The 20662-nt window shown below is 45.9% G+C and overlaps 1 protein-coding gene across 1 annotated transcript in view; it reads right to left on the reverse strand.

Annotated features, from left to right (window-relative positions):
- Positions 1-20662, reverse strand: part of DTD1 (D-aminoacyl-tRNA deacylase 1) — a 174478-nt gene that overhangs the window by 5328 nt on the left and 148488 nt on the right. The window contains exon 5 of the mRNA XM_028112993.2: positions 9647-9818. Coding sequence (XP_027968794.1) covers positions 9666-9818 — 153 coding nt within the window. The 3' untranslated portion in view covers positions 9647-9665. The remainder of the gene's footprint in view (positions 1-9646; positions 9819-20662) is intronic.

Genomic DNA, 20662 nt, shown 5'->3' on the forward strand with positions numbered 1-20662 from the left:
ACATAACTGAAATACCAGGAAGAGAGAGAGAACAGAGCAGAAGTATTTGAAGTAGTAATAATGGCCAAGAATGTCCCAAACTGCAAAAAAACAAAGAGAAAATCTTGAAAGAAGCCGAAGGGGAGGGGAGGACAGGAGGAAGGGGTAAGAATGGGGGACAGCTGTGAACCCACCTTACCCACAGCGGAACAAGGATGAAAACTGCAAAGGGCTTCTCAGAAGAAACTATGCAAGCAAGAAGAGCATGCAATAGAATATTTAAACTACTGAAAGAAAAAAACCATCAACCTAAAATTCTGTGCCACTGAAATTATCCTCCAAAAGTGAGGGAAATAGACTTCCTTAGATCTGCATTTCAAGAAATATTAAGAGTTTTTCAGGCAGCAGAAACATGATATAGGTCAGAAACTTGGATTTGCGGGGTGCCTGGGTGGCTCAGTCTGTTAAGCGTCCAACTCTTGATCTCAGCTCAGGTCTTGATCTCAGGGTCGTGAGTTCAAACCCCACGCTGGGCTCTGTGCTCAGCAGGGAGTCTGCTTGAGAATTCTCTCTCTCCCTCTGCCCCTCCTCCCACTTGCTCACAAGCTCTCTCTCTCAAAAAAATAAATAAATCTTTTTTTAAAATGTGCATTGCAACATCTAGGGCAACCACGAAAAAAATTTTAAGTTTAAAAAAATAAAAACAGCACCTCAGAGGCACAGTTTTATACATGAAGCACCAGCACCTGAACTGGGAATGAACGTTGACATAGGGAAGCAAAATGAAAGCTGTGTAAATGAAAGAGATTCTACTTTCTACAGGGGAAAAAAACAAAAAACAGTGAAAACATGACTATCCTTGAATACACACACACAACTGCTCTAGCTCATTAGGAAGCAATGTGCTCAGCCAGATACATCTTATTATTCAGACAAAGGTCAAGTTGAAAAAGCAAACAGATGGCAGCTTCCAAAATACTTTCCTTGCTTGGTTTCAAGTGTGTTGACATTTGAGGACAGAAATGTGGGGTGCTGCTCAGGAGCATATTCCTCCCACACCCTAATGATGGCAGCAAAGTAAATACTCAAATGAGACCATACTTGACCTTGCAATCAAAGGCAGAGAGCATACAGTCCTCGTGAGAGGCTGCCATGCGCCTTTGGCTATGGCCAGAAAGGGAGGAAAAGGGAGTTGCAGCCTCATAGGAAACCTTGAACCCTCCCAGCAAGGTGAGTGAGCCTGAAGGAATGAGACCAAGTACAAAAACAGAAGTGCATTTTAGCACTTCCATGTCCAGTTGTGATAGAGAAATGTCAGCACCCTGGGAGTGTCCTCTGAAGGTTTCTGACTCACTTTCAAAGAAAACTATGCCCGAGCTCATGCAGTCTCTCACTCCATTTTCTTTTGCCTTTTCTTTCTCTCTCATGCGTTGGAAACTCAAAGCTGCTCCCTTAGGTCCTGTGAGGCTCCCTAGGGCTCTTTCTGTTGGTAAAGAAAAGCAAATGAAAACTGCAGCTCCCCTCACTGAGGCAGGGGTGGGGCTGCTGTTTTTCTGCGCAGCACAGTCAATGCCAAGGTCACCTTCTGTCACTACTGAATTCAGCTCTTAGAGATATCTGAATATTTGGTGATGATTCCATGGGTCTACTGGGATGACAAATTTCAGCTGATGGGACAACAAAAGCCCATGGGCAACGAAAAACCCAAATACATAATTGGAGAACTAGCTGTCATTTACTCCTGGCCTCCTTTAGGGTCTTCAAATCTGAGAACATGTCTATAATTCCAGATGTCGGGGGGAACCCAGCTCCTTCCTGGCCCTTGGCTGGCTGCGGCAGTGGGCTCTCCGAGGTCCCCTCACGTCTGTCCATGCCGGGATGTCAGCACCAACCACCGGGCCTCCGCTGCCATCTCTGGTTAGAATTCCAACTGGATACCCACCTTCAACTGCCAATAAGTAAACGGTTTGCCTCACGCACTCAGTCAAAAAGCTAGACAGTGCTCCATAAATATGCAAAGAAAATGTGGCTTCTGCATTTTCATGGGCCCATCCAAACGTCCTCACAGGCCTCCATCCCGCTGAGTAGCAGCAGGGGCAACCCTGAACCCCTAGTAATTCTGCTCGCCTGGGTGTCAGAACGTCTGAGTCCTCAAATGGTCTGGGTGGCTGGTGTGGTTCCACACCTGGTGCTAAGCCCCGGGGACACCACTGAGCAGCACTTGATAGCTCAGGGGCCAGAGACCCTGCCCCTGCCTGACGTGACCTCATTTCTGCCCTCACTAGCACTACAGACCCCTCACGCCCCACCCTGGGAGCCACATGGAGATGGTGGTTGAGACCTGCAGGGTCGGAGAGCAGCAGTGCTATCGAGAGCGGAACTGTCCTGGCTCTCTTAGCCTCTGAGCCAGGCTCACCTCACTCCTTCCACCGGGACCCACGGTCAGCCCAACGGACCCCTAACACACCTCTCTTCGACACCCCTCATGGGGCAGGTGAGACCCTCTACTGACTCCTGCTGCATCTTGTTGCCTAACCATGTCTTACTGCCCCTTCTACTCAGCTGCAACAGCCTTGCAGAGACCTACAGCCATCCTACACAGCAGTCTCCTGCCAGGACTCCCACCAGGGACCAGAGCACAGGACCCCAGGCCTCCAGCTTTCCTATCAACCTAACCAGCAGCCCAAGGACTCTAGCCTGGAGCCACAACACGATGTGTGGCCTTAGGCTTCTCCACCGTCTGTCCCTCTTCTCTCTCCCACTGCCTCTCCTAACCTGAAGCTTTCCTTCACCTTCCCTCCTGGTGGACAGGGGATCCCCTCTACATCATTCCTGCTCATTCACCTTCTCCTCATCTCCCCCGCCAGGGCCATAATGATGACAGGGCCACAGTGCCCTTGATTTACAGGGAAAAGGAAAACACATCTACTGTTTTCAAAACACTGTGCCCTTGAGTTTGCTTCCTCCACTACTGTGTCCCTTCTCTGGCTAGTTTTTGTTTGTTTTTTTGACTCCTGAACAACATGGAAGTTAGGGACACCAATCCCTACACAGTTGAAAAATCCACAGAACTTCTGACTCCCCAAAAACTTAACTACTAATAGCTTACTGCTGACCAAAGCCTTATTGCTGACATAAACAACACATTTTCTGTATGCCATACATATTATGCACTGTGTTCTTACAATAAAGTAAGCGAGAGAAAAGACAATGTCATTAAGAAAATCATGGGGAGAAAATACATTCACAGTCCTGTACTGTATCCCTCGGCACCAGAAGCTTTCATCTGTTCACAAGATGAATTGTCTGTCAGTACCTATGTCATCGTCCTACAGGACACAACACCCTGTCACTGTACACGTTATCCATATCACTAACTGCAGACACCAAAAATGAAAAGAGAGGGTGAAAAAGAAATTCATATTTGTTTACAGGTGTAATACTAAATGCATTGAGAACGAAGAGGTAGCAGTAGGATTGCTTTACGGGAGCCTAGCCTATAGGCTAATGAATGAATCATTATACAATATTTCTGGCATACAGTATCACAGTCGTATTCATAATACAGTACTGTAAACACTGTTAATGTTGTTTTAAGAACCACTTACCTGTGATGATAGGCCAGTGTGCACTTTGTCCAGTTATGAGACAGAGAGGCACACTGTATGGTAATTCTTTGAAGGCAAGGTTATAAGACAGCAAGAGAACAAACGTGTCATCAATTTCACATTAGTATCGCTCACCTTCCGCTCTCTGCTTCCACATGCGTCTTGCACATGATGAATACATGGGCGATGATGACAATGACACACATCAGTCCTTGCTGCACAGCTGCCAGGTTTTCACACGAGGACACACACATACACAACCCATCAGTTTACTAACTGTACAGCATGATGATTATTTACTATTCAGTAAGTAGAAGTGGATCATCCCTAAGGTCTCCATCCTTGCTGTCCTCACGAAGAGCAGATGGTGGAGGAAGAAGTGAGGCTGGTCTTGCTGTCCCGGGGTGGCGGAGCACAGCAGGTGCAGGAGGTGGAAGGGGAGGCAGGAGAGGCACACACACTCAGTGTAACCATGGAAACACCAAATCTCATCATTTCTGACATTTTTGCTTCTTCTTTTCTCTAAAATGTTTCTATATGGCACCAATCCTTCCTCTACCTTTGCTTTAGTTTCAGTGTCCATCTCATAAAAGAAGCCGAAAGCAGTCAGGAATGCCTGGAACCCTTCTGCCAGACTAACACAGTTTGTTTTCTGCCACTGCTGCTTCTAGGTCTTCCTCCCCATCGCCTGACACTCCTCTCCCTCAAGGCATCTTCTGGTAATTCCTCTGTGGTGCCCGTTAGCTCTTGAATTTCTCCAAGATCCATATCATGAAACCCTTCACCCCCTCCACTCACTTTTTTTTTTTTAAACCATATCCACAATCTCTTTCATGATTCCCGTGACTGGCTCTGTTGTACATGCTGTGAAGTCATGCACAACATCCGGACACAGTTTTCTCCAGCAGGGATTTATTGTTTCAGGCTTGATGGCTTTCACAGAATTTTCTGTAATAACAGTGGCATCTTCAATGGAGTAATCCTTCCAGACCTTCTTGATGTTCTATCGGGGTTCTCTTCCAGAGCACAGACAATGCTTTCCATACAGTCCCGTGTGCGACAAGCCTTCAAGGTCCTCAGGTAGGACCTTGACACACATCTAGATCCCTGATCTAGAGCCTGAATTAGAAACCAGGTGTTTGGAGACCACAGGCCACTTTGACACCTTCAGTGTTGAACTCATGGGGTTCTGTAGCCAGGGGCATTGACCAACATCAAAAAGACTTTAAAAAGGCAGTCCCTTCCTGGCAAGGTACTCCCTGACTTCAGGAACAAAGCATCAATGGAACCAATCCAGCAAAAGGGTTCTCATTGTCCAGGCCTTCTTGTTATGTAACCAAAAAGATAGCAGCTGGTGTTCATCTTTTCCCTTCAAGGCTGGGGGTTAGCAGCTTTATAGATAAGGGCAATCCTGATCATAAACCCAACTGCATTTGCACAAAACAGCAGTTAGCCTCTCCCTCCCTGCCTTAAATCCTGATACCTACTTCTCTTCCTTACTAATAAATGTCCTCTGGGACATTTTCTTCCAGAATAGGGTACTTTGCATTAAAAACCTGCTCAGACAGATATCCTTTCTCCTCAGTGATTTTCTCAATGGTGTTTGAGAACTCGTCTGCTGCCTCTTGGTCAGCAAAAGCTGCTTCTCCTGTTACCTTGCTATTTGTAAAGCCAAACCTCTTTCTAAAATTATCAAACCATCCTTTGCTGGCATTCAATTCTCTAGTTTTAGATCCTTCACCTTCCTTTTACTTTAAGTCGTCGCATAATGATTTCACCTTTTCTTTTCTCAAATCATCTTTGAGTCTACAGGTATGCCTTTCTTACAGCAATCCTGCACCCACATAAAAGCTGCATTTCCAATATGAGATAAAAGGGTATTTTGCAAAAAGTGCAAGGTTTCTGTGCCTGCTGGCATAGCTGCAGCAATGGCTTTGTGAATTTCCTTTTCTTTTTTTTTTTTTTACAATGTTCCTTACGCTGGATTCATTTATCCTGAGATGGTGTGCACTGCAGCTTCAGACCTTAATCTATGGTACACATCAAGCAATTCAGCTTTTTCTTGTGGTGTCATGATTTTTCTCTGCTTCCTGGGAGCAATCCCAGCATCACTAGTGGCACTTCGATGGGTCCCACAGTGTTACTCAAGGGTTAGGATACTGCACTAAACATGACGAAAAATATGCAAGAACTGCGAGAGATCACTTTTTACTACGATCTGCAATTTACTGCAGAGACAAACTGCTCACGGGGAGATGATAAGTGTCACACATTTGAAGCGGGTGCTCACAACACCTGAGCTCACTGCACTAGGAGGTGGCTAGGAAATTATTATGGTAGTATATAGCATGTGCTATAGTTAATTTTATGCAGTTACCATTTAATACTGCATCTTCACACTTGTTTACATTTCTCTCCACTGTAAATGGTGCCACATATAGTCTGTTAAGTATTTGTGCGTGTAAGTTTTGGTAAATTTTAACTTTTTATAATAGATTTATGTGTATTTTATGGTTGTAACTGATACAACAGACTGGTACCTACATATATTTTATGCATTCGTGACATGCTTAACGTTTTCTTAATTTTTTTTTTTTTTTATTTCTAGGCTACAGGGTTTGTCTGTGGACTTTTTCAAATTGTTGCAAATCTCCAAAAAATTTTTCAATACATATACTGAAAAAATCCATGATAAGAGAATCCATAGAATTCAAACCCATGTTGTTCAAGGGTCAACTGTAGCATGATTTACCCCAAGTTCTATACTATCCAATCTGTAATACCTTGAGAATAAACATGATTATAGGTTTTTAATTTTTCCACCAATTTTAGAAAAGCAAAAAATAAATACCTACAAGTCTATGAGAAATTTTGCCTCTTAAACTTTGGGAGATGTTGGAAAGAAATGCCCACTTTCACCTCTTCCCCGTTTTACTGTGTGCTGTTTTCTATTGTGAACATGTCTTCCAGGATGTTCTGTGATACATAGTTAGTGTCTCTTCCTCTATGCATGGGGCTTTCGGGTGTTTTTCTTGCCCACAGAAATGGCAAAATCATTCCCAAGCTGCCCACTGGCCACAGGATGCTAATGTCCAGGACGCCTTTCTACTGGAATTATTCTAATCTAACTAACTAGACTAACTAATTTACTGGAATTATTCTGAGGCCAAAATTTAACACAAGTAGAAAGTTATGTTTTACACTGACATAAAGAGTAGAATTCAGTACCCCTCAATAAATAAAACAAAGATTCAAAGTAATGTAACAGAAACAGTTACATCAAAAATCAAAACATTAAATTTCTAAAATACATTAGCAAGTAGATAACATAGTCAAGAAAGAAATCAACTAGGTGGCATAGGAATTTTTTTAAAGCCATTTTGAAAATACAAGGTCCAAGACACATTTGAATTTGTGCGTGTGTGTATGTTTACATTGTTAAGCTGGGTTTGGTTACTGGGAGATGAGTGATTATATATTTATTCCTTATCTATTCATTGAGTTCATCATGGGAGTCTGAAAATCCAATTTTTTTAAATTTATTGTAAAGTCCCAAGACTCACTGGGGAAGAAGCTATGATTTATATAATCTTAAAACTAAAGGGAAAACATATGGTGCCATGTCAGAGTAGGGCCAAGACAGCAAAACACCGTGCAGGCTGGGCAGCTGCCCTTGGTCCAAGGAGGAGAAATAGAAAATGTTGGGTCTGGATTTTGCTTCTGAACCAAGGAACCACCCACTATAATGATTGTCACTCCCTGGCCATCAGATTGACCAGTCCTTCATCCTTGGTCCAGGCGGCAGGAGTGAGTGCCAGGGCGGTCTCTCTAACAGGATCCCCAGCGGGCAGGGGAGGCTTAAGAAGAAGCACCACAAACACATGGGGAGACTTGCCCCTCCTGCCCCAGCCTGCTAGGATGGTCACCCAGCATTATGGCTTTACCTGCCTACCTTTCACAACAGCACTGGTGAAGGGAGGAGATTTACTCTTTTAGTTAATGAAGAAAAACCAAGGAAGCAAAAATGACACAACTTACAGTCACACAGAAATTGGCAGGATGAAAATAAAAACTCAGTGAGTTTGAGTTATTGCTGGACCCACTTAACGAGCATACTTGTAAAACAAACTTCAAGAGCCTCTCTGTGCTTCACCCCTCAGACTGAAAGTTTCTGTTCAGACTGTAAGTCAGAAGCACCAGCAGTATTTGTGATGACAAAACTGACCACTGATATGAGCAAATCATCACAAAGTTCTGAAGGGGTGGGAATGGAAGTTTTATGTGATGTAAAGGCCACAAATTACACATGTAAATGTTACTGTGTATTTGTGAATATTTAACATTATTTAGACACCACACAGCACTTTTCAGAAGACTCTCCCTGACACCAACTGTTCCAGTTCATGAATAAAAACCCATGTCTTGAAGTCCAGACCAAGAAAAGGGGGTGGGGGAGAGGCTTGTGAGTGTGACGAATGAGGCTGAGTGTGAAAAGACCTCCCTCTGATTCCTGCTTCACTTTCATGTGAGTGTGAGAAAAATCAGCCAAGACCAGTGACCACGGCTCTGTCATCCCCCATAGTTAGAGGGAAGGAAACGGAGTGATTAGGGGATAAGTCAAGGGGACATGACAGGATTTATTATCCAGTGCTTCCTTCCCCTTAAAACTATTAGTGAGTCCACAACGCAATCTTTCTGAGTTCTTTGGTCTGGCTGTGTTTGTAAACCAGCTCCACTGCACCCAAGTATCACTGCGGACTCTGTAACATAGCTCAGTGTCTGGCAGTGTGCATCCTAAAGGTCACTTCACAGATGGACTTCCCTTTCAGAAGGGAAAGAGAAGGCAGAAAACCATCTTATGAATGTTCTCCTCTCTTGCCACTCAACACCTATACGCTGACTTGGTTTGAAACCACAGACTATATATAAGCTGAAGGCTCCGAGACGGATGGCCAGACCTCGCTCCTCTCTTGATTTCTGCTAACCCCTCCCAACTGGCCTATTGGTTCTAGCCTCACTCCCCTCAGCTGCTAGCGTGATCCCCTTAAACTCTGGACCTGCTTATGTCACTTGTACATTCGAACCATTTCAGAGGTTTCCCGCCATCCCAGAATGAAATCCAAATTCCCCAGTTGCATGCCAGACCCTTATGACCCAGAACTCTCCTACTTCTTTAATTTTACAGAAGCTCCCCAGACAATCCCACCCCAAATTGTACCTAGCGGTTCAGCCATTCTTCTCCACCTCTGTTCCAAAACTCTCTGTCCTTGTCCCACACCCAACAGTGTTTGCATCTACTCTTCTCCTGGCTTAGGCAGCTCCCACCCTCGCCCCTCATCTGCCCATTTCCATAGGTCCTCTGAGGTCTGGTTCTGGGGTCCTGCCCTCTATGGAGCCTCCCCAACTTCCCTCTCCACCACCTCACATTTCCACCACCTCCACAACAAACCACACTGATGTCTAATTAGTTCTATGCTTCTCCCTGAACTTGTGAACTCTGACAAGTTAAGAGGCTCTCCAAAATGTGCTTGCTGGGGGAATGAACTTGAGCAAAGGCAAGGAGGTGGACTTAAGACGCATTCCTGGGTGTGGAAGTGACAAGAATGAAGCCCGATTTTAGGAAAGGGACACTGGGAGTGCAGTCGGTGCGAGGCAGGACGAAGTGAAGGATGGAAGAACAGGAGGCGGGCAGCTCTGAGTGGAGCGGGCTGTAGGTGACCACGGTCCTGCTGGAGCTGCTGAGAGCAGGAGTGGAGAGGTGGGAGCAGTGGTAAGGCTCCTGGTCTGGATCGCACATCTGCGAACATTCTGGAAACGCTCCCAGTAGCAGCAGTTGTCGGCCAACACAGGCAAGTGAGGAAGGAGAACACCCCAGGCCCACGGATTCCCTGCCTGCACCTCCACTTTTCTCTCCACCCGGGAAGGCGGCAGATCCCAGGAAGCCATGGGTGGAATGCCCACAAGATGAATTCTGCCTCAAAAGCCATTCTGTTCTCCATCTGTTACCATTTGCCCAAAATGTGAGAAGACGGAGCTATGCAGGGAGGGGAGGCTCCTACCTGAGTTCCATCCCTAAGTCTACGGCTCCCGCTCGGAAGACACGTCACCTTCTGCCCCACTGCTGGCGCTGCGGTCTTCTTTTCGGGGGGCATTTCTCTCTTTGCTTGACTCAGAAGGCCCCTTGGCTCTGGTCTTTTCTTTCCTCTGCTGCTGTTTTTCAAGCTTTGACAGCTGATTATAAAAAGTAAAAAGACTTGTTTTACAAACGTAAACATGTGCCTGTATATCCAAAACACTGATTACTTCACACGCAACCACTGAACACACTTCTGTCTGATAACCCGGTGTGCCTCAGGGTTTCAGTTGTGCCAAACGGGCTGCGAAATGTCTGTCAGTCAGGCACCCGAATTGTTAACACACATTAGTCACACGTGGGACCTCTCTGGACTTTCCCCACCCATAACTCATCTTGCCATGTGCTCTCTGAAAATGGTCAACAGGCTTCACTGACGGCTGAGAAGAGCCCAAAAGTGAGAAAGCTTTTATTCTGTTTTTTTTTTTCCTCTGACGTCTCTAAAGCCTTTTTTAACCAAGTTGTCTTCCCACTTACTGTTTTCTAAAGAGTGATCAATACACTCCTCTATTTGCTGAAGGTAAGAGAGAAGGCTCTGAAGAAAGGACATTAAGCAATTTTAGACATCGTCTCAGCTCTGTTTGTTGAGACTGAACGTACCCACAGCCAAAACCCTAAGTGCTCCTAGTAGGCCGCATGGTGGCTACACAGGGACGCTGGCCCCGGGAGCCCTCTCAGACCTCCTCCGGGCCAGGTGGGGGACATGCCTCTGGCACCCGACTCCAGAGGCACCTGGGTCCACTTCTCCCCTGGATAGTCTCCCCAACTTGTTCAAGGAAACCACAGACTAGACAGTCGAAAGAAACATCATCTGACACTCTGAGCAACAGCAAGGACACTCCAGAAAGGCCTGCTGAGAAACTTGTCAGAGCACACTGGCCAAGTCTGGGCCCGCAGGATTTTCTTAGACCAAAAAAGCCATCTGTTAACGAGAGACAGCAACACCCAGTTTCATCTGCCTCCCAGATCAGGACTGCAAACACTTTATAGTTCACATGGAAAGAGGGAAACTTAATGAAGAGCTGGATTCTCCCAGTCACTGTCCCACATCCAAGCACACAAAGAAAACACTTATTAACTAACCTGCCATGTCATCTCTTGATTATAGACAGACTTTGAATTGAATCTTAAGATAGATCAACAATCAGCAGCTCTCAATTTGGTCCAGAAAACCAAATGTATTAATGGTTGACTTATCTTTCCCACTCCCCATTTACCTGAAAAGCTATAGTAAACAATGAGGCTAGTTAATATGCTAATTAGACTTTGTGAATGAAGACATCGCTTCACCTTTGACCCATCAACTCTCCTCCCAAATAACTCCCCTGGACAAATTCCCATTCATGTGCATAGGAAAGGCTCACAGGAATGAGCACTGCACTATTGTTTGTATCAGCAAAAAACCCAGAAACCAAATGTCCACTGACAGAAGGATAGATAAATGTAAATGTGGTATATAGTCAAATAAAGCAATACTGTAAAGCAGATCTACATATATCAAAATAGATCATGTTATGTGAACCAAATTAAGTTTCACAAGGCTATATGCAGGATTCCATTTACACAAAACAACACTATACACTGATAACAGGCTTATGCTGATACAGTATGACTAGGAGAATACAAACCAACTTCAGCACAGTAGTTAAGTTTGAGGAGACACAGAAGAGAATGGGATCATAGTGGAATGAATATATACGGGCTTCCACCATACTGTCAACTTTTACTTTTATAAAAACACAACCAGATACAGAACAGGGCTGCTGACCAGTGCAAGTATGTGAACTGCTTGCTACTGGCGCTTGGACCACTAACAATAAGATGCCCAGGATGTAAACCAACACATAGCTTCCTTCATCAACAAACTCTTGTGAAAATAGCAACTACTGAACTGTGTGCTTGGTGGCATTTTTCTCTGTACTATTCTGCCACAGATAAGAGAGGAATTTCTTGCATCTAAGAGGACAGACTTCCATCCTCATTCCTCTTTTGGTGTTAAAATGCTCCTTTACTTTATGAAATGAGGAGGACAGTAGATGGGGGTCCTTCTGTCTTGTTCTTTTTTTTTTTTTTCCAAAAATAATCTTGGATTGCACAATGTGAATGTACTTAACATTACTGAACTGCACATTTAAAAATAGCTAGGATTGGTAAATTTCATGTGTATTTTACTACAATTTAAAAAAACTTTTTATTGAGCTATATATAATCATCATATAGGAGTTTCAGGTGTACACATAATGATTTGATATTTGTATATATTGCAAACTGATCACCGTAAGTCTAGCTAACAGCCATCACTAAAGAAATTTGTTAATGATCTTAGAAAACACAGAGTTGGCACTCCATCCTGGACACCTCCCCATTTCTTTTTTATTTTTTATATTCCTAGTTCATGAAATCCAAACATCTGGAAATCAATGTTCTGCAGTGAACTGTATAAGCCGCCTTCGGCTGCCAGCAGCTTACGTTTACATCAGTGTCTGTGTCTGTGTTTACGTGTGTATCTACAGACAAATCACACACACACACATAAAATCATGAACATGTTCCAAGTTAGGCACTAAGAAAGCATGATCTTTATTTTAAAAAGAAACCCTCTCCGTTTTGTGTCCCCTCTTTAGAGGTAAATATAGAAAATGTTGAGTATCACCACTGACTTAGCCAAACCAAGCCTCCCCCCCACTGCTAAGATTCAATCCCATGCAAAGGCCTGTTTGTCAACCGACCTGTTCTTTACTTTCTACTCTTAAATGCTGGTGAGAAGCCAGACCCTGGGAGGGTGACAGGGAATAATTCCCAATTAAAGCAGACTTCTCAGAGGTTTCTCCGGTGCCCACAGTGCCCATTTGATTCTGCACTAACTCGGAGGTGCCACCAACAGAGTGTGAAACTGTGCAAACATCGATTTGAACTTTCACCCCAACCCTGTCCCCTCCCACCATGGACACTTGTAAATCACGTGTGATAATTATTGAAGTGACAGGCATAGCCCGAGTTTCTGTGAACGATGTAATGCTGATTCTCTTATGTTATTTATCTTAATACAACCCCAACCACATATGGTTCCATGCCTCTAAGTTCTCTGTGAGAACATTGTGAACTAACCTAATAAATTTAAGCCTTTTCTCAGAAAACTTGGAATCCAAGGCAGCCAAAACTTGGAATTTACATCTCAAAGCAAGAAAGCAGTTGGATTTTTTTTTAAAAGGAAACAAATGAGAAAGAAAGAAAAAGAAGAAAATAAATTGGTAATGCATATGGAATCATGTAGGATGTCAACAGCTTTCAAATTAACAGGGAGATGCATGTCAAGGAGAATGTAAACAACTACAGTCCTGTGAACACATGATCTACAAACACTGAAATGGAGTACTTTTGGTTTGTTCTTTGTTTGTTTTTTAATTAACTGATGAGGATGTCCATAATGCAAAGGAAACACTGTCCAAGCCGTACAGGCTCTAGTACCACAGGAAGAAATCCAACCTTCCAAAGGCAGCTCTGGGCATATAGACGCTGCCAGGGGCCGGTAACCGTTCTGTGGCCAGCCTGTACTTTTTGTGGTGGATCCTGGAAAGTTCTGAGGGGGCTAAGGCAGGGGGGATGCTGCAGATATCTAGACCCCCAAACTCCCCAACTCATGATTAAATCCAGAGCAAATAAAGGATTTTCCTTGTCATAAAGAGGTCCATGCTTGAACAGCATAATGTAAGACTAAACCAGTTGCACATGCGTACTACTGCACAGCTTGCAAACCGAAATGCCTTAAAGGGCTAGACGGGTAGCAAACTGAGGGAAGTAACAAAGTACCAGACAACAGGGACCGCAACCACACTGGAGAGGTCAAGTCCCACCTAAGGACAGTCACGTTTCTTCTTCAGCATCTGACAGATGTCATGTCAATGGGACAGATATGGGCCCCCTGTTGGGGCCTTCCACTTTGCACTCCCCCCCACCCCTGTGTGATCCCGTTGGCTCTGAACAAGCCAGTGACAGCTGTATTATCATCAGCATCCCACACAGAAACCACTGCCAGCTGCCGGCACCACAGGTACAGACATCTTCCCAGCTTCTCCCTCCCTCTCTGCTGACCCGAGCCACTTGCTACTTCCGAAGTGGCCCTGTCTGGCCCTGCTATCACATGCGCGTGCGATGGAAATCACAGCCGACAGGACCTGAGGGGATTCAGGGGGCTACAGAGCAAAGTTTCCCACCCCCTTTATCAGCCAGCCTTGTTCCCAGCTAATTAAGGCTGAGTTAGTGTTGTGTTGGAGCCTTCCAACTTCCTCAACCATCGAGGTAGAAATGTACAGGCAACTTGCTGCTAAACCACCAAGGAGCTGGACCCGTGTCAGGACCAGTTTCTCTTTAATTTGGCAAACAGAGATGGCCTCAAGGTCCCTACGTATCTTCTAGCAATGAAGACGAGGGCAAAGAAGTGCTGTATACTACAGGCAGAGTGGCAGGGGTAGCCAGTACCCAGCTTCCACTGCTTTAAAAATGGGGATTACAGGGGCGTCTGGGTGGCTCAGTTGGTTAAGTGTCCAAATCTTAATCTTGGCTCAGGTCACGATCTCAGGGTCGTGAGACTGAGCCCCACATCGGGATCTGCACTGAGCATGAAGCCTGATTAAGATGGTCTCTCTCTCTCTCCCTCTCCCGCCACCATTCACACTCCTCTCTCTCCCTCTCTCAAAAAAAGGGGGGGGGGAGAATTATAATATTACCCTTCATACATGCCAAGTGCTTAGAACAGGGCCTGGCTCGTAGTAAGTGGAGATCACCAATTATATACCTGGTAGACAGTCAGCAAGGGGTTGGCTGGGCTTGCCTCTGTATCCCTGGCACCTAGAACAGGGCATGACTTATAGCTGGGGCTCAATATACATCTTAAATGAAGTTCATCAATTAAGCAAAAGAGAGTGTGTGGCTCCCTGAAAACAATGTGGAGTTTGGTGTCTACAGGTCTAGAGTTTGGTCCCATGCCAGCCACTTGCACGCTGTGAAACTGTATGCAAGTTACATGACCTACTGAACATCCATGTTCTCATTTAGTTCAGCGGGTATTTTATGAGATATTTTGCTTTTAGCTGCAAGAGCTATAAACCTACCTGAGTATGGCTTAAACAGGAAGGAGCTGGAGGACCTCCCCTCCAGGACAATGGATTCCTCCAGCTCAGCCCTGCCACAGCTCCCCAGAGGCCTCTGTGTACCTCCAGACATCCCCTCCTCATTCTGAGAGCCACCATTCCAAAACTCCCCAAAGCAACAAGGGCCTAGAGTTAGCATTCTAATATCCCCAGCACTTGTCCTCAGGGAAAGACCCTGTGTGGCCTGTCAACAGCAGTTGGATAGGCAGACCGGGGTGAGAGAGGAGTCTGGCCCTAGGCCCATCCACTGGCACAAGGCTAACATAGAGCGGGGAACAGTTCAGCTGCCAGCATCAAGAGAATGCAGGCAGGACAGGGACACTCAAGGCCCAGCCACAGAGCAGGGGGACCAAAGCAAGCAGTCAGCACCAGAGCATCACAGTAAGGAACAGAGTGGCCAGGGTGTGGTGGGAGGTCGGGAAGGAACTGGCAGAGGTAGGTCAGGGAGGGGCCAATGGAAGCCAGGGCTGAGGGTGGGGTGGGAGTCAATGTCCTGTAGGAGGGCCGAGAAGGTATGCGAATTGCAGAGACCAGCATCATCCTGTGTATTCATTCTTCACGGCCAGACACATGGAGGCGGAGAGCACAGGCAGTGCGGACCGCTTGAGCAGAAAAGGCCGGGCAGATGACAGAAGACAAGGAGAGGCTGCAGAGCAAGAGGCCAAGGTGAAGGCGGGTGCACCATCAGCAGCAACTGAAGTGTCACCATTTGGGAATGGCAGGTGAGTCGACGCACTGCTGGTGCTAACTACGGCCAGAGACTTGGGGGACAGACCAGATGGGGCAAAGCAGCACAGCAGGCAGGGGTGCTGGTGGTGTGGGGGAGCCCCGGGAACACATTTTCCCCGAGCTCACCATTAATTCAGACAACCACGATTATCGTAACTGGTACAGGATGGCACACACTGAACGCTGCATGAGTGAGTGCACTGATGAGCGAGCGGGCCCTGTTCTGTTTGAAGAGGGACAGCCTCAGAGGGAAGGGAGACTTGAACTGTTGTCACGTCAGCTGTGTGCCCGCACAGCTCTTTACCAGCTCTCAGGGGAGACAACCACATGGGATCCACCCAGCCGAGTGACGCCAAGTGTCAGCCCTACGGGTGAGTCCTGGTTTCCAGGGTGGGCCCAACTGTCTCATAGGCAGACAGCAGCTCCTGGGCAGGCCATTCAATCCTCCACGCCTCCGTCTGCCCTTCTGTAAATGCTACTCCATCCCCCACCCGGTCTGCCGGCCCAGGGCCCGAGCGGGGACAGAGTGTGGCGCGGGGAGAGCACCAAACAAAGAGGGAATCGTTCTTACCTGCCCTGTCCTTTCACCCACAAAACAGCACTTCACAGGGCTCCTCGAAAGCTAATCACTGCACCCTGTGCAATGCTCCAGTGTGACAATGACATAAAACACCCCGTGAGTCACTTCAGCCTTTGGTGGACGCTAATGAGCTGCCAGGAGCACCCTGACAAGAGAGCTTGAGCATGGGGCGCTGTGTGTACGGTCAGACTCCAGGCTCCCCTGGACTCTGCCCACTCCAGGAAAAGCTCGGGCAGGGTGGAAGGGTGTAAGCAGAGCTGGCAAAGCTGACCCGTGTCTGCCGCTGCTGTCCCTTCTGCCTGCCTCTCTGGGGAACCCTGGAGCCTGCCGGGCCGCTAGGTGCTGGGTGCAGGTTTGAAGGGGCCCTAGAAAACCGACTTCTTTGCCAGTCATTTCAGAGCAAAACAGGTGCCCAGGAATTCCTGATGAAAGGATCAGTCTTAGAGTGAGATGATGTCTTAAACTTGCTTCCAACGTGGTCTGGGGGAATGATGGCAAAAAACTACAGCTTCTTGTCGATGTCCTCATAAGTTCCCATACGTCTCATGAAAACCATGTCAAGGTCTTCCTCTTTCTCCTTTTTTTTTTCATTTTTTTAAGATTATTTACTTATTTATTTAAGAGAGAGAGAAAGAGAGCACAAGCAAGGGGGAGGAACAGAAGAAGAGGGAGAAGCAGACTCCCCACTGAGATGGGAGACAGACACAGGACTTGATCCCAGGAATCAGAGATCATGACCTGAGCCAAAGGCAGACGCTTAACCAACTGAGCCACCCAGGTGCCCCCTTCTTTCTCCTTTTTGAGCCTACAGTTGACAGAAGGAGTACCTCCTTCCTCAAAGGAACCACAGACATAACCTGAAATTTTAATTTCAGCTCTTTAAAGTTTTTTTTCACACTCGGGAAATAAATAACCTCTTAGATTATGGTAAGTTTGACACCTTTAGCATTCCAAGAAGTCAAGGGCAGACATTATGATTCCCAGATTGCTTTTGAGAACTACGGAGGTGAAGTCAGTTGAAAGGGAGCACACCCAAGACCACATCCAGGCACCAGCCAGGCAGGGAAAAGCACCAGGTCTCCCGGACTCCTAGCCAAGACTCCAGTCGACCTGCCTCCTTTTGGAGCAAATGCTCACTGGGACAGGAGCTCCTGGGGTGAGCCACAGGTCCAGGGCAGCAAACCTGGCCTCTATTCCTGCTAGGGCAATGTTGGGCCCACCCCCACGACCCCATCTTTGAGTTATTTTAGTGCTGATTATTTCCTGCCAGCCTGTTCTGTCCCGCATATGAACAAAATCTAATTAGAGAGTGAAGAAAATAACAAAAGAAAAACTCAAGCTCCACGAAGTCAGTTACTATGATTTTTATAGACCATAGTAGAGATGGAAAAGTTCTGTTCCAACTAACCCCTTGCAAAGATTCCAAGAAAATCTTATGGTGCAAGTCATAAAGATCAAATGTCTCCTCTGCAATTACTTTTTAAAAATACCATAAGGTATTATTACTCCGAGGGTGCTGGCCCACACTTGTGGCCCTGCTGCTGTCAGGAGACACAACTGGGCAATCACAGGAGGTTGCAAAGGACAGACATGCCCAGCCAGGCTCCCTTAGAAGGACATGAGTTAAAGGACAAAATGCCCCAAACTGATCAGCCCCGTTAACTCATTTCAATAGCTTTAGAACTTTCCACAATGCTCACTGTCTTTCCTTAGTGTCCAGCAACTACCACCACCAGTAAAAAATGTCCTGATTCTGTCAAGTTGTTTAAATTGCCCTGTGTGGTCCTTCACTCACCCTGCAGATAAACAAAACAAGCTGACACTAGATATATGCTTGGTTGAATAGCTAATAATTTCAAGGTAATGTATGAGTGAAGCACTGTAGAATACAGAAATATTCAATCAGCAACAAACCTCCTGAGGGTTAGGCTGAATTACTGGACTTGCCTGTGCCTCAGTGTGCTCTCCTAGACCACATAAACCAAGAGGCAACCTTGCATTACTACCATGGAGATGCAGTAGAGCCTAAGGGGACCAGCGCAGTGACTGGAGCAGCTCGCTGCCCTTCCATAATGGACCGACACACCTTCAGAAGTGGATTCTTCAAAGAATGGCAGAGACCCACACTCAAACTCTGGGCGGAGGATACTTCCACCTGCTGGTCCAACGCATATCAACTTGGCACAGACTGGCTTTGCCTTCAGAACCAGGTCTCTTGAGCTATTGGAAACCCCTGGGTCTATGACCTTTTGCTTCTCCCTGTTTCTTCCTGCTAGTTACAGGCCAAAGTGGCAGAGGGTGGGAAGGGGAAAGAAAAGAAGGCTAATTCCAACCAGCAAATGATATGAGCAAAAATTTGAGAAGACAGAAATGTGAATCTACTGCATAATTTTAAACACCTACTTCTATAGATTATCTCTAAATGACCAGGCCATTTTTTTAAAAGCAACTGGAATTTGTATTTGGGCAATTTGTTTTATCAAATTATAATTTGATGTAATTTCATTTTATGTGGTAATTCTGAAAGCTTTTTTTTTTTAAGATTTTATTTATTTGAGAGAGAGAGAATGAGAGATAGACAGCACGAGAGGGAAGAGGGTCAGAGGGAGAAGCAGACTCCCCGCTGAGCAGGGAGCCCGATGCAGGACTTGATCCCGGGACTGCAGGATCATGACCTGAGCTGAAGGCAGTCGCTTGACCAACTGAGCCACCCAGGTGCCCCAATTCTGAAAGCTTTTTTAAAAAAATTCCTTGTGTAATGGAAAACCTATTCCTTGTGTAATGGAAAACCTGACAGAACATTCAAAGAGGATGTTTCCATATACACCGCAGCGTCTGCCATTATGTCAACTGTCGTGTTATTTTTATTTTTTTTGTTGTGTTATTTTTAAATCAACGGGCTGCTTAATAAAAACATTACAAAGCAAAGTGCACACATGGTACCTAATTTTCATATATTAACTCTGCTTGAGGTTTTTGTGGGAATTAAAAAAAAAAAAAGCAAGCAGGCAGGCATCTGTTCCCATCTGAAGTCGTGCAAGCTAATTTTATTTTCTAATTCCCGATTGTTTACAAAAACCCTCTTAGGCATGCAGAAATGATGGGGGGTTGAGGATGGGGGTGTTCAGTTGTCTTTCCTATTATTCTTACTTCGCTAAGTCCCATCAATGTACTCCCTCACCGCGCAGACACACACAGTGGGGCTTGTTTTAGGCCACTGTGGGATGCGCCAAGGGGTTCAAGGTCAGCCCAGGCATGTGTTTCTCTATCAATGCAGCCCCCTCAGATCTCCAAGTTGGCCCACTATAGCAGAGACTACGAGCACCCACCGTGTCCCCTAGCCCAGAGGTCACCGCAGTGTCAGCAGACAACCGCCTGCAAGCCAACTTTCGACCTGTACCTCTCTGCCTGAGCACACCACCTGGCCAGGGGCAGGGGCTAGCCCCGAGTGCAGGGCAGGCCAGGCGTATCAGGAAGTCAACACCTTTAGGAGAGAGTTCAGTCACCAAGAAATGAGAGTTGAGGGGTTCAAAACCCAGCTTCCTCACCCATCATTGTGCCAACTCTGAAAAAGTTCTATACAGTCCCCCAGAGGGTCCCCAGGGCTCATCATTGCGGCCTTAGTAGGCTCTTCTCTGCCCTGTCTCACGTGCTTCCTGGAAGACCTCTCTATATCTAAATCCTCTTACTCTGGGAAGACCCAAACCAGAAACATTTAAGCCATGTTTTAATGTGATAATTCACTCTGTGTAACCTGTTACCTGGCCCTCCATTAACCAGCATCCTACACTGGTTTACATACCTGGACACTGGAGGGCAGTGGCAATGTTTGGGATCACATCCCCAGTCACAGCCCTAAAGGATGCAGCAATGTGAAGGGAAGACTGAGCGAGTCTGGAGTATAATCCCACAACATTTTATTACATATGCTGATGCTCTGAACACTGATCACCCATCCCCAGGGCACACTATATATTCTAGTAGGCAGGATTTTTATGATGTTGCCCTCCACTCCCTAACTCTATTGGAGAACAAGGTATCACTGCCCTTCTAACACTTCTCAACTCTTCATTCTATCAGTGGCCTGGGCTTTTGCTTCGATGGTGGCTAATTTTAAAATTTCAAGAGTTATAGGAAAGGAGTAACCATTTCCCCTCCACTGAAAGAGAAGCAACGACCCACAGCATTTGGGAGGCCAGAGGCTGGCCTTCTTCCAATCCACACACCAAGTGAATGGATTCGTCTCTCCTCCTCCGTGCCTGTGTGCATTTATTGCTTTTTAGGCCATAAGCTATTTGAAGGCAGAAATAATAGGCAACTCTTTGGTCAACATCTACTTTAGACTGAAGTCAATATCTACCAAGCTGTTGGCACATGTCTGGTTCATAATCATGAACTGTAGCAAAGTTTAAGGAGACACTAAAGCAATTTCAGTTTTGCTATTCCAGTGCATAATTGGTAACAGAAAACTGTTCATGAGCAT

This window comes from Eumetopias jubatus, unplaced genomic scaffold (assembly GCF_037043125.1).
Source record: "Eumetopias jubatus isolate StellerSeaLion01/CBP00866 unplaced genomic scaffold, mEumJub1_p1.0 scaffold_9, whole genome shotgun sequence".
Taxonomy (NCBI): Eukaryota; Metazoa; Chordata; class Mammalia; order Carnivora; family Otariidae; genus Eumetopias; species Eumetopias jubatus.